This window comes from Hemicordylus capensis, chromosome 3, assembly GCF_027244095.1.
Source record: "Hemicordylus capensis ecotype Gifberg chromosome 3, rHemCap1.1.pri, whole genome shotgun sequence".
NCBI classification, from domain to species: Eukaryota; Metazoa; Chordata; class Lepidosauria; order Squamata; family Cordylidae; genus Hemicordylus; species Hemicordylus capensis.
Genome location: NC_069659.1, coordinates 272,550,554 through 272,564,296, shown reverse-complemented (window position 1 = coordinate 272,564,296; position 13,743 = coordinate 272,550,554). Strand labels below are relative to the sequence as shown.

The window sequence follows — 13,743 nt, the reverse complement described above, 5'->3', positions numbered from 1 at the left end:
AATTGGAACACATGGTACATTGTCCACATTCAACTCTGATTCTATCATAACAATCACATCAAATTGGAATGGATGTGAGCAATTTTATTTATTCGATTTCTATACCACCCTTCCAAAAATGGCTCAAATTTTGCAAAATATTAATGCGAAATAGAACTTAGAGTTTACAAAATGTACTAGAAATTGGACACAGCAGACAACTGAGGTTTCCAGTTGTTCTTCTGGGCAAGAAGACAAGAGCTGCCTGATCACTTAGAAAAGCCCCACTGATAAGTAGTATGCTGGAGAAGTATGCTTTTGTTGCTACTATCATCACCACAAAGTAGGCCCTAAGGTGGCTTTGAATGTATAGTTAGTTGTGTAGGTCTGCTTCAAGGCTTCCTCCTTGTGGCTCTAGCCAGCTACCAATTGTGGGAGGTTGTGATATAGTTGTGCCACTATAATATTCTGAATAGACATAATTACTGTGAAAACGATTCTGGGGCATATATACTTATGCAAACTTTTCATTGAAATAACTCAGCCATAAAACTTTCAAAAGGTGATCAATCTCATTACCTATCAAATAATTCAGCCTCAATTCACAAATTATTCTCTGAGAAAGTTGCAAAATCAGTACCAACAATTCCATGAGAACTTATCCCTAAAACCATCCTGTGCAGGCTAAACATTACATCAGTCTGAAAGCAGCTGGAAATTATACACTGATTTATTTGAATTCACAGTATGCCTCATCCTGAAAGATCAGGGTGAACAACAACAGATTAAACATAAAAATGCAACCCTAAAATACAAATTATAATCAAATTAAAGCAGTGAAAGGACAAAACAGCAGCTATATTTTGCAACTAATGATTAACTTTACCTTATCACCATACACAAGCCAGCTTCAAAAGAACAGGTATTGTTTTGCAAAGAGGTTTGAAAGGTACTCATATTATTTCTCACTGAATAATGAAAGCCCTCGGGTATACTTTCAATCACAAAATAGTTGAGATAAACTTTACATGTTGCTAAAATGGACCTTACAGATTTGATTTGCAAGAGAAATTCAATAATTTCATGGACACACAATGTCTCTTTTCCTCACAGAACATATTTCATAGGAATGTGATACAGTACTTGAATTTCTCATGTTTTCTATTTGTGTATAATTAAAAATGTAAAAGAGTCTCAGGCCCAGACAAGATTCCAAGAGAAGGAACTGTCGACTGAGCTATCAAGAAAGCTTCTCTGTGTGCTTTTTGGTCATTCCTAAAGAGCACAATTAAATGAAAAAAAGAGGCGGCGGTCTCCCCAAAAACCCTCTTTCCCCCCGCCTACAAAATGGTCAGGGATTTGTGAATAGAATGCTTTATGCACTGACCCACACACCCCTCCTGGTGCTTCTGCCAGTGCTTGCTCTTGTTCTTCCTACCTTCACCTCCAGGTACAGTGATGAATGAACCCTATCTGAGACCCTGGAAAGCTGCAGTCAGTCAGTGTAGACAATACTGAGCTATAATCTGGCTCAGCATAAGGAACCTTCATATGTCCCCAGTGACTTGCTTTGCCAGCTGTTCCTGTGACAGCTTCTGCTCTTTCTTGAAACACAAGTTTTCAGAAGAATGCAGTTCTCTGTTCATAGCATGCCTTTACTAAAGGAGTATAGAGCTACTTTCTGATATAATCAGGCACTGTAGAAAAGGATCTCCCAGGATTGTGAAAACAAAGATTCTACTTCAAAGTAGAATACCAGCACTGCTTTTAAGACCTTGAAGCTTAAAAAGAAAAGATTCAAAGCCATTGGGTACTTTCCTAAGCAACTTTATTTATTTATTTACTTATTTAACATATTTGTATACCGCCCAAAACTTACGTCTCGGGGCGGTTTACAACAAAATAAAAACAAAAGTAAAAACAAAAACAAGAAATTTAAAAACAAGAAATTTAAAAGACAATTTAAAATTTTAAAACAACATTCTAAAAACAACATTAAACACAATCAAAACAGTATCAGTTAAAAGCCTGGGTGAACAGATGCGTCATTAAAGACTTTTTAAAAGTTGTCAGAGATGGGGAGGCTCTTATTTCACTAGGGAGCGCATTCCAAAGCCTCACGGCAGCAACGGAAAAGGCCCAACCCTGAGTAGCCACCAGACGAGCCAGTGGTAACTGCAGACGGACCTCTCCTGATGATCTCAATGGGCGGTGGGGTTCATGACTAAGAAGACGTTCTCTTAAATACCCAGGGCCCAAGCTGTTTAGGGCTTTAGAGGTTATCCCAACACCTTGTACTTTGCCCAGAAACATATCGGCAGCCAGTGTAACTCCTTCAATATGGGAGTAATATGGTCTCTCCTAGATGACCCAGAGACCAGCCTGGCTGCTGCATTCTTGACCAACTGTAGTTTCCGGACTATGTACAAGGGCAGCCCCACATAGAGCGCATTGCAGTAATCCAGTCTGAAGGTTACCAGAAGATTTTCCATGGTTTTGAGGTCATCTATCTCAAGAAACGGACACAGCTGGCATATCAGCCGAAGCTGATAGAAGGCACTTCTGGCTACCGCCTCAACCTGGGACACCAAGGATAGACTTGGATCCAGAAGCACCCCCAGACTGCGTACCTGTTCCTTCTGGGGAAGTGTGACCCCATCCAGAACAGGCAGATTAAAATCGGCTCTTGAGTTCTGACCCCGCACAATGAGTACTTCCGTCTTATCTGGATTCAGTCTAAGTTTGTTATCCCTCATCCAGTCCATTACCGACTCCGGGCAGGCATTTAGGGAGGTTATGCCCTCTCCCAATGATGCTGACATGGAGAAATAAATTTGGGTGTCATCAGCATACTGATAGCACCCAGCACCAAATCTCCTGATGATCTCTCCCAGCGTTTTCATGTAGATGTTAAACAACATCAGAAACAATACAGAGCCCTGAGGGACACCATACAAAAGTTCAGATTTTGAAGAACAACAGTCTCCAAGGGACACCATCTGGAACCTGCCCGAGAGATAGGAGCGTAACCACTGCAGAGCAGTGCCTCCCACCCCCAACCCCCTCAGATGCTCCAGAAGAATACTATGGTCGATAGTATCGAAAGCCGCCAAGAGGTCCAAAAGGACCAACAGAGTCACACTTCCTCTGTCAATTCCCAGTTGCAGATCATCCATCAGGCCGACCAAGGCAGTCTCCATCTCATAGCCAGCCTGGAAGTCATTTTGAAATGGGTCTATATAATCAGTTTCCTCCAAGACTATCTGGAGCTGGGAGGCCACTACTCTCTCAATTACCTTGCCCAGCCATGGAAGGTTGGAGACAGGCCTGTAGTTACTCAGCTCTGAGTGATACAATTTTGACTGGGAGCTCTGAGGGATCCAATTTTGACACATGCTGCTCTTAAGGTTTGAATATTTCAGTGTAGCAAACTATTCCTCACTTTCATTGTGCACCAGGCCACCTGCAAGACAAGTTATGCCTCCTCTTGGCCACAAAAAGAAAACAGCAAGGAGTGGCACTCCAGAGCGATACAGTGCTGAACCAACTCCCACACTGCAAAGTTATCTGCAGATGGTAGATCTTCTCATTTTTCAGTGCTGAGTAGCTCCATCCTGAAAGATTGGTGGTTCACTGCCATTATTTTTATTACTAATTTCCGGAACATACTTGCCATGGGAAGGCAAAATCTTCACCTTCACCGCATACTTGTCAGGTATGAGCACACCTGGACAAATGGAGGAATGCAGAAGACATGGGCCTCTAATTCCAGTGTGATTTAGCTCAGAAATGTATAGACAGAACCAAAGGTAACCACTAAAACCCTGCTAACTGGGCAAAGAGGCACCTTTTACCATAGTGATTCTCTTTATTTAGGAGGGGGAGAGTAACTGGCCCTATCCACTCCCAGCACAATACTTCCAGTGACTGTTGCTGGTGTGTGTCTTATGTTTCTTTTTAGAATGTGAGCCCTTTGGGGACAGGGAGCCAAGTTATTTGTTTGTTATTTCTCTTTGTAAACTGCCCTGAGCCATTTTTGGAAGGGCGGTATAGAAATCGAATAAATAAATAATAAATACGTAATAAATGTAGTATCTTTACAATGAAACATAGTTTTAATCCTGAAGAACCCTCATAGGAACATAGGGAAGGGAAGGTTGTGCTGTCGTCGAGTCGGTGTTGACTCCTGGCAACCACAGAGCCATGTGGTTTTCTTGGAAGAATACAGGAGTGGTTTACCATTACCATCTCCCGGGCAGTATGAGATGATGCCTTTCAGCACCTTCCTATGCCTGCCGATATAGTTGTTCCCCATATTCTAGGAAACACACCAGCATGGATTTGAACCAAAAGCTTCCTGCTCTCTAGGAACATAGGAAACCACTTTATATCGAGTCTCAGGGATGCACAACTTTGGTCCTCCGGCTGTGGTTGAACTCTCCCAACATCCCTGGTGGGATGTTCACAGTGGAACTGGCCACTGTGGCTGGGGATTGTGGGAGGTGCAATCCAACCACAGCTGGAGTGCCAAAGTTGTGCAGCTCTAATCTAGCTCAATATTGCATACGTGGACTGGAACCAGCAGGCAAAAGTCTTTCCCTGAAATGCCAGGGATTGGACATGAGAACACCTGCATGCAAAGCAGATACGATTCCACTGAGCCACACCCGCAATCCCATTACCTTCATGAAGTTCAGGATATAAAACCAACACTTGCAGGGCTTAATGTGTGACACAGTGTGCCAGGGCTCAGCTGCAGAATCTCTTCACAATCCTGCGCTATGAGGAATATAAAGTCATCATAAAGAAAAACGCTTCTAAGGGTCCTTCCCTCATCACTAGGGAACCACCATGTGTCCCCATGCCAAGTCAGAAAAAAGAAGCAACCTTTCCAATGAAGCAGTGAGCTCCCCTTTCTTAAGTAGGCCGAATGCCTTCAATTATTAATTGCAAACGGAGGATCCACCCAGTGATCCACCCCGCCCACATCCAAATTACCGCCAGCCACTCCTTCCCTATCCTTTCATAGATTCCCCACAAATTAGTCTTGCTAACTGGGGAGGATTCAGGCTAGACCTGGAAGGTCTGCAAAATACTGAAGCTTGCTTCTGCAGAGTATTAAAGAGATGTCCCCGGGCCGGCTGATCTGTTCTGAAGCTAGAGCAATCCCGCCCCCCCCCCCCCCCCCGCCAGGGGAAGGAGGGAGTGTTGAGGCCAGACCCTTGGCTTGTCCGGCGCACGCATAATAAGGTGCACGTCTGGCACCCTCCCCTCGCTTCCTGTTAATGCAACCACAGCCAAACCAGTATTGTTTCATCTTCTGCGATCTCTCTGTTATTTCTCCACTTTTTGATCCTCGCCCAAAGGTCACAGGAAGGTTTGAGGGCATCAGACGGGGAGGACACACAGCATTGCTATGATCACTCGGAGAAGGAGGGCACGCCCCACACAACACAATTTAGCTCACTCCCTTCAAGAGAGAAGCGCATTGTGTTATAATCTCACCTCTCCCGTCTTTCCGCCCCCCACTTCTTTGTCCATCATCAGTATCAGAATTCAAATCCTCAGGGGAGCGGGGTAGGTGGGGGGAGCATTATGATTAGTACATTATTCCAGGCGTTTCTATAATTTTAAAACCAGAGTTTAAGAAACCTCAGTCCTCACTTTTTCAGATAGGTCCGAAAATCTAGACCTAAACCTAAATCAGAATCCAGTCGTCCAATCGGATGGGGATGAAGAGGGGGAGACACAAGCACACAGCTTTTTATCTGCTAGTTATTAACTACACACAAACCCACTCGCATTATTCCTGTCTATTCTTGCTCATTATCCCTACATAATCACAAAGCATGTCTAGACGGAAAATTATGCCACCCTGAATATTGATTTCCTATGGAAAGATCTGCTTCGAAAAATCCAACTCATCCATTAAACACTAAAGAGATCAACGTGTTGGGAGAATCAGAATTACGCCTAGCCACAAACACTGCGGGTTGATGAGGCGGCTCCAAGAAACTGTTCCCTGAATCTCCTCCACCGTGGGAAAACTAACTAGCAGCAATCCTTTTGGAGGACCGAAACTTCCCCTTTCCCACGCCGGGAGGAAAAGCGAACATACCATCTTCCCTTACCTTTATATTTATCCATCCTAGGATTTCTTTTTCTTTTTTTCCGCGCTGGATAGGGCGAGGTGCTCGGATTTCCCACGCGCTCCCCACGCTTCTTACAGATCCTCAGTGGGATGCGTCTCGTTTCTCACCAATTCAAGGCTACATCTGCCTCCTAAAATCTCTGGTTTTGGGGTTTTACTGTGCAATTCGTCGCTGGCTCTCTTCTCCCATAGCTCCGCCCCTTGCGTGAGGTCACAGTCAGCGGCTGGAACCTACCGGGACTCAAGAAAACAGCTTGCTGATTTGTTTTGGAAGCCTGAGGGACTCTGTGGCTCCTTCTGTTGCAGCCGAGAACTTGTATTTACGCCCCGTCTGCTGCAAATCAGTTCGAACTTATCTGAACATGACAGGAGCGTGTCTTTCTATATATAAAGGAAAGAGCGAATGTAAGGTAGTTGTGATTCCTCTGTGCTAAATAAGAATTAACAGCAATGCAGCCGACAGGAAGCGAGCGAAAGCGGGATGTGTTTTGGTTTTTTGAGCTGTAGGGCTGGAAATGATGCCGCCCTCGCTAAAAACAGTCTAGCTAGGAAATATGAAAAGGAGCAGCAATAGGAGACGCGACAGGGATTTCCAGACGGAAGACAAGTAGGTGCATGCATCTATTGAGCTGAAAAACAACAGCAGCTTCTTCACATCAGGGGCGTAACAAGGCTGCGGTGGGCCCAGAGACAAAATTTTTAAAATGGGCCCCTCGCTGAAACACACACACTTCACAATATATAGTCATGTGACTTGCCTCTGGGGGGCCAGCCCCTTGAGGTGTGGGGACTCCCAGGCAGCCGTCTCCCCTTGCCTAATAGTACATAAGAACAGCCCTGCTGGATCAGGCTCAAGGCCCATCTAGTCCAGCATCCTGTTTCGCACAGTGGCCCACCAGATGCCGCTGGAAGCCAAAGGCAGGAGTTGAGGGCGTGCCCTCTCTCCTGCCATTACTCCCCTGCAACTGGTACTCAGAGGCATCCTTCCTTTGAGGCTGGAGGTGGCCCACAGCCCTCTGACTAGTAGCCATTGATAGACCTCTCCTCCATGAAGTCATCCAGACCCCTCTTAAAGCCATCCAGGTTGTTGGCCGTCACCACATCCTGTGGCAGAGAGTTCCACAAGTGGATCACGCGTTGTAGTTATGCCCCTGCTTCACATCATGGGAGGATTGTAAACACTTAACCTTGATTTATTTGCAAAATTGCACAAACTGAGCAAGAACATTCGCTCAATATTATGTTTAGGTGGAAGTGGTTTAACTTAGGTTGAGAAAGGATAAACCAGGAACAGTTTAGCCCCAGACAGAGGTGACTCCAAGGGCTCCCACCAACATATTTTCTGTTCTCTGGCCCACCAAACTAGAACTTGACAGCAAGTGTGTCAGACAATACAGTAGCAGTATATTGTGGTCCTGTCACTTGAATAAATTATTTTAGAAGGCCTCCATTCAGGGGTGTAACTATAATTGAGCAGGTGGGTTCAAAGAACCCGGGGCCCCCAGCTCCTGAGGGCCCCCCAGCTCCACCTCTCCCTATTTTCTTCATTAACTCTCTCACTCCGAGAGGCCACTGGGGAGAAGAGCGAACACACGGGGCCCCCCTCTCCCCTAGCTACGCCCCTGCCTCCCTCACTTAAAGGAGCCTCGTTCACTCACTCCTCTACCCAGAACAAGTAGCAGAACCCAGTGCAGACAGGTAGGTAGGTGTCTCTTCCAGTTTCCCGGAAGCCATCGTCCTTCCTGGCCAGGGCTTGGACTGTGTGAAACTATGTGTGGGGGGTGGGTGGAGGGGTGCAGAGTTAACTGTGGTCTGGTACTGACCGCTCTCGCCCAACCCCAGAAAGAAGACTGGAAGGTTTGGCCTATCCAAAAAGACAGTGACTTATATACAGCACAGTACCCCAACTATCCAAGAGTGGGGTGCACGTCGCTTGCTTGTTCTGTGCCCTTCCTAAACCATGTCCAAGCTGCTAAAAAGCGTGCAGAGGCTCCCTTGCCACTAATGATCACATTATCATTATTCCCAGTGGGAGGCTTGTCACTGCCATGATGATGACACAAATGTAGCATGGAGAGCCTTTGCCAGCATGGATGCAGTTTGGAGAAGCACAGAATGAAAGCATGTGCTCCACTCTTGAATCATCAGGGTACTCCACTGTATGTAAGCCAGTCTTTCCTAAGAGGAATCCAATCCATTTTCTGAATAAGTTTGCAAATGTCAAGTATGCATCATCAATTACCTTACCTCTATAAGTATTTAATGTATAGCAAAATCCTCACTCCCCTAATAACATTCTTTCCCACCCTATTTGTCCTTCAGACCAGTTGTTCTAGAGTCCTGGTCCTAGATGTTTCCGGGGTAGAATCTCTTGTTCAGGTCCACTTGATCTAGAAGTTCCATCCCTTCCTCCTTTAATTAGGAATGGATTCGAACCGAACCAGGGAAACCGGTTTTGTGTATATCCTTACCTTTAATCAGGACCATTTGGTATTACACTCTCCTTTCTTGAATGAAATGGAAGTAGCAATATATGAGAGGAAAAAGATAACTCTGAGCATTTCTCAGACTTTCTCACAACAGTAAACCGCAGCTGCCTGTCCTCATGCTCTTAGAATTCAGTAGAGGCAGGTTTCCTTCCAGGTGCTTAGGAAAATGGTTCTGAGAACACAATCTCCCTCCCCCTTGAAATGTTTAAAGTTTATAGTGTATAGCTAAAATTTATGTCACTATGGTGTATTTGACCATATTATTATCTCACTTTTTAACCACTTAATTTTCTTAAAGGCTGCAGTGGAACTTGAATTGCAACTCTGAGCCTTCATTTCCAAACAAATATATTTAGGATTGGGGCACAGAAGGATATTTAAAGGGGATGGCAGGTGGCCCAAGTCTCTATTAAGTCCATAGGCCAGGCCACTGTTTACTTTAGTGTGCACATATATTGCTTTAACTGGTCTCGCTGTCTTTAGCTGGATTCCTCTGAACTACATTTGCTATGAACTGCTGTTTTAATTTTCAGAGGGTTAGCTATGTTGTCTGTTGCAGCAAGAACAGAGAGTCTTCTAGCACCTTAGGAACATACGAAACTACCTTATACTAAGTCAGACCATTGATCCATCTAACTCAGTATTGTCTACACAGACTGGCAGTGGTAGCATTGCCAACTGTTCCGGATTGGCCGGGACATCCCATATTCGGTGGGGGGTGACATTCGGGATGCCATTTCCCCCATATTTGAGCTGGCACGGGGGTGGGCAGCAACTCTCAAATCTCCCACCTGGTGCCAGCCAGTTCAAAGCTCTCCCTGCATGCTTGCAGCCATTGAGAGGTTCTCCAGGGCAGGGGGAAAGCCAGGATTCTACTTCTCCTCCCACCTGACAATCAGCTGTAAGTCAGGTAGGCGGGGCTTCCAGAGGCAGAGGAGTGTATGGGGAAAGCCACGCTGCTGTATCTGTGCTGCCTGCCTGCAGGCCAAGGGAAATGGGGAATGGCATGGCGTCTTGTGGTTCCCCTCCTGCTTTGTACCAGTGATCTCTCTTGGTTTCTGAATGGTCCACAAGCATTCTGAAGCCATGGCTTGGGGCTTGTGTAATTTTTTCTATATGTCTAGCAAGTTGGTGTTGTAGTTTTTATTTTTCATTTCCCCTACGAAAGCACTATTTGTACAGCAAGTTGGTATGTGATCTAAGAAAGTGTATGTTTGGCAGTTCGTAAAATTAGGCTGATGCTTCTGCTGTTGCTCTCCACTCCAGCCAGGTTTGTGAATCAAGAGCACTGTGTTTGTTTGTTACAAATGCACTCTCTCCTAGACCTGTGGGTGTGTGGTGAATGATCAAAAAGGTGTGTGGATCCATTGGAGGTTATTTCCCTAGAAATGCTCTGTGCTGCATGGTGTGTGTAACTGGTCAAGAAGGTGTGTGATGTAAAAGGATTTCTTACAATGCTGTGTTGAACTTGATTTGTATGAATGTCCACCCTCCCACGAGACTCCCCCCCCCTCCGTCTTGTGTCCCTTATTTGGGCAGCAGAATGTTGGCAACCCTAGGCCCTTGGCAACCCTTTTGTATACAGTCCACTTCTTTGAACATCTGCTGATGTAGGTTGTAATCTCTGAAAACCTATGCTGAAATAAACGAGTTAGTCTTAAGGTGTTACAAGGCTCTCTGTAGTTCTGCTTTTAACATTCCTGTAAAGCCACCTAATGGCACAGCAGGGAAATGCGTGACTAACAAGCAGATGGTTGCCAGTTTGAATCCCTGCTGGTATGTTTCCCAGACTATGGGAAACATCTATATCGGGTAGCAGCGATATAGGAAGATGCTGAAAGGCATCGTCTCATACTGTGCGGGAGGAGGCAATGGTAAAACCCTCTTGTATTCTACCAAAGACAACCACAGGGCTCTGTGGGCACCAGGAGTCGAAATCGACTTGATGGAACACTTTACCTTTAAAGAAAGGAAAATCTTTGTTTCACATGTAGATTAAGCCCTTTGTAGAACATCTGACAGTTTCTCAGAATACAATTGTCTGCAAAAGATTTGATTGATTGATTGATTGATTTGAGTGACATCGTCGGTGTCATAGCGACAACATAGATAGATTCTCTCCAGGATGATCTGTCTTCAATTTGGCCTTTAATGTCTCTCAGTGGTGCATTCATTGTTGTTGTAATTGAGTCCATCCACCTTGCTGCTGAATGTCCTCTTCTTCTCTTTCCCAGCATTATGGACTTCTCAAGGGAGCTGAGTTTTCGCATAATGTGCCCGAAGTATGAGAGTTTCAGCCTGGTCATTTGTGTCTTGAGTGAAAATTCTGGATTGATTTGTTCTATGATCCATTTGTTTGTTTTCTTCCTGGCTGTCCATAGTATCCTCAAAAGTCTTCTCTAGCACCAAAGTTCAAAAGCATCAATACTTGTTCTATCTGCAAAATATTGCATCAGCCAATGCACAAGATTGGCTGCGGCTTATCTGTGGGATGATATACAATGGAAAACCAGAAGAATGGATTCCTGCTGTATATTTAACTGAAATGTAAATTGTGAGATACAGGTTACATAATAATGAGTAATGTGACTTTTGTACCAAAGAGGAACATGGAGACCTTGACCACATAAAGTGTAAAAACTTAATGAAAACTCTCTTTTGTGGATCCTAAAAGAAGAGTGTTCTATGATAAGTATTATTTAGGAGTTTATTATTATAATCACATGTTGCATTGTTGAATAGGCAATATCAGTACAAATATTTGATGAAACAGAGAATCAGCAGGAGAAAGAGGGTTGATACATACCGGTAGGAACATAGGAAGCTGCCATATACTGAGTCAGACCATTGGTCTATCTAACTCAGTATTGTCTGCATAGACTGTCAGCGGCTTCTCCAAGGTAGCAGGCAGCCTCTCGGCCCTATATTGGAGAAGCCAAGGAGGAAACTTGACACCTTTTGTTCTTCCCAGAGCAGCTTCATCCTCTGAGGGGAATATCTTACAGTGCTGACATGTGGTCTTCCATTCAGATGCAACCAGGCCTGATTTGTATACTATATATGCTCATTAGCTAGCATACAAAATTAGGCCTGTTTCATCAGTGTCACAAAGTGACCAGTTCTTTTATATAGTGACCATGTAGGATCTGGGCGCAAGGAAGAAAGGAGATCAAAGCAAACCTAAATGATTCAATGGGCTTTATTGAGTATAAAAGAATAACAGCATCGTTTTCCCCTGAGTAGGAGATCCTCAGATAAGGTGATGTACTGCACATGCTCGAGACAGAACTGGAATCACGTGGTTTGATTGAAGGCATGGTTACCTCTTAGCCCCAGTTCCAGTTCTGTCTCGCTCGAGATAGGATTGTTTGGAAAGAGCTCTGATGCTTTTAGGTATTTGGTGTTTTTCTTCCCTATTCCTGGCTTTTTCCTCTATTACTCCCACCTTTCTGTTCCCCTCCCTCTCATTAGTGTGCAAGGGTGGGAAGGGAGCAGTTCTCAGTTCAGCTTATTTTCCCAACAATTCCTAAAATTACGGTATCTTTTTTAGTTCCAATTCCATTCGGCTCCAAATTTCTTCTGTCCTTTTGTTTTCGGGGCTTCCCATAATTATGCAAGTGGCTCATTCCGAGGAGCTTATGCAGGGCTCCCTCTCGGAGAGCACGCATCTGCCGCAGGACCTGGGCAGTATAGCGCCTTCGTCGGCCTCGCTAAATACAGTGCCGGCTTTCTCTTCAGCGGCTGTTGCTCCCGCGCCTCCGGGCGCCATTTTACTGCCGCCATGTTCCGCCTCTGATCAGCCTAGGGCTGAACTTGCTGGGGAGCCATTGGAACAGCGCTCCACCAAGGCGGCAAAGAAAACTAAGCATTTATCTGACCAGCCCTCTATGCCAAAGAAAAAGAAAAAGCGTAAGGACTCTCGGAGAGAAACGCTGTATACCAACGGGCAGAAGCGCTTGAGCGAGCGGCTGCTCATTCAAGCGGTCTGCCACCGCTCGAAACAAAAGATTGGCAAAAATGGCGCAAAACAGAAGGAGAAGGACAAAGAAAAGAACAAACACACGGTGGCAGTGCCTGGAGTCCGGAGCCCGGTGGGCAACCTGCCGGCTCCAGTGCAAATTCCGGGACATAGCCTTGTGGTTGAGGGGGGACTGGCTGGTCCACGCTGTCCCCCCCACGTCTCCCGCCAAACAGCCGACCACGCTGCTAATTGTGAGTAACGAGCCCTTTCCCCCCAGAGCCACTCAATGGCTCAGGGATTTCTTTTCTAGAGAATTTAATCTGGGGCCAGCCACGGTTCCGTGCACTAGTCAAGGGAACCCGGCTACTTTAGTTAGCTCTGAGCCACCTGTGGCTCCGCATGTTGGGCAACAGGGACACGCGCAGTTCATTGCCCCTGATCCACCTGCGGCTCCGATTTCCTCACAGAGGGGTCCTCCTGCCCTGGCTCCCCTGCCTTCACAAATGGGAGTTCCAGTTCTAACAGACCAAAATGTGATTCCTCCCAGTCTTTCCCTGAGACATAGAGCGCGCAAAAGGGCTAGAGGATAAGGCGCTGATCGCCTCTCCTCTTCTTCTCCTGACTCCAGCCCGCGTCGCAGGGCTATTCCCCTGGGGGAACGGGGTCTCTTCCTTCCCAGACCACCCAGGCGTAGAACAGCTAGTAAACGCAGGAGGCATTCCTCTTCTTCCTCTGCCTTGCCTGATAGACCTATTCATCCACATGGGCCAATTATTCCTCCTAGCAACCCCATTCCCCCCCCCGCCTGTACAGCCTACCCTCCCTCCCCCTCCTCCTTCCCTCCCTCCCAGACCAATACATCCAGTGGCCCCATCCTCCTCCTCGGGGGAGGAGTCATCTCACTCAGGGCCAATTCTTCCCAACCAGCCCTCAGACTCAGAGAAAGAGGAAGGGGAACGGTCTGAGGAGGAAATCACGCCTCCCATCTCTACTTCCACCAGACTATTCTCTTCCTCCGATTTTGACTTGTTACTAGTTAAAGCCAAATGAACTATTAACGCGCTGTCCCCAACAGAGAGCACACCCTCCTCATCCAGCGCCACACTGGACCAGCAGGTTTTCCCCCCTGCAGACCCGGTTAACCCGGTGGTCCCCTTCCCTCC

General features: G+C 46.0%; 1 protein-coding gene across 2 annotated transcripts in view; it reads right to left on the bottom strand.

The window, feature by feature from the left end:
* The window catches only part of AFAP1L2 (actin filament associated protein 1 like 2), a 143,862-nt gene extending 137,451 nt beyond the window's left edge, over positions 1–6,411 (bottom strand). The window contains exon 1 of one of the 2 annotated variants that reach the window (XM_053312307.1): positions 6,111–6,411. In XM_053312307.1, the coding sequence (XP_053168282.1) occupies positions 6,111–6,126 (16 nt within the window). In that variant the 5' untranslated portion in view covers positions 6,127–6,411. The remainder of the gene's footprint in view (positions 1–6,110) is intronic. The other variant, XM_053312308.1, reaches the window with a different exon arrangement.
* Positions 6,412–13,743: the final 7,332 nt, after the last annotated feature.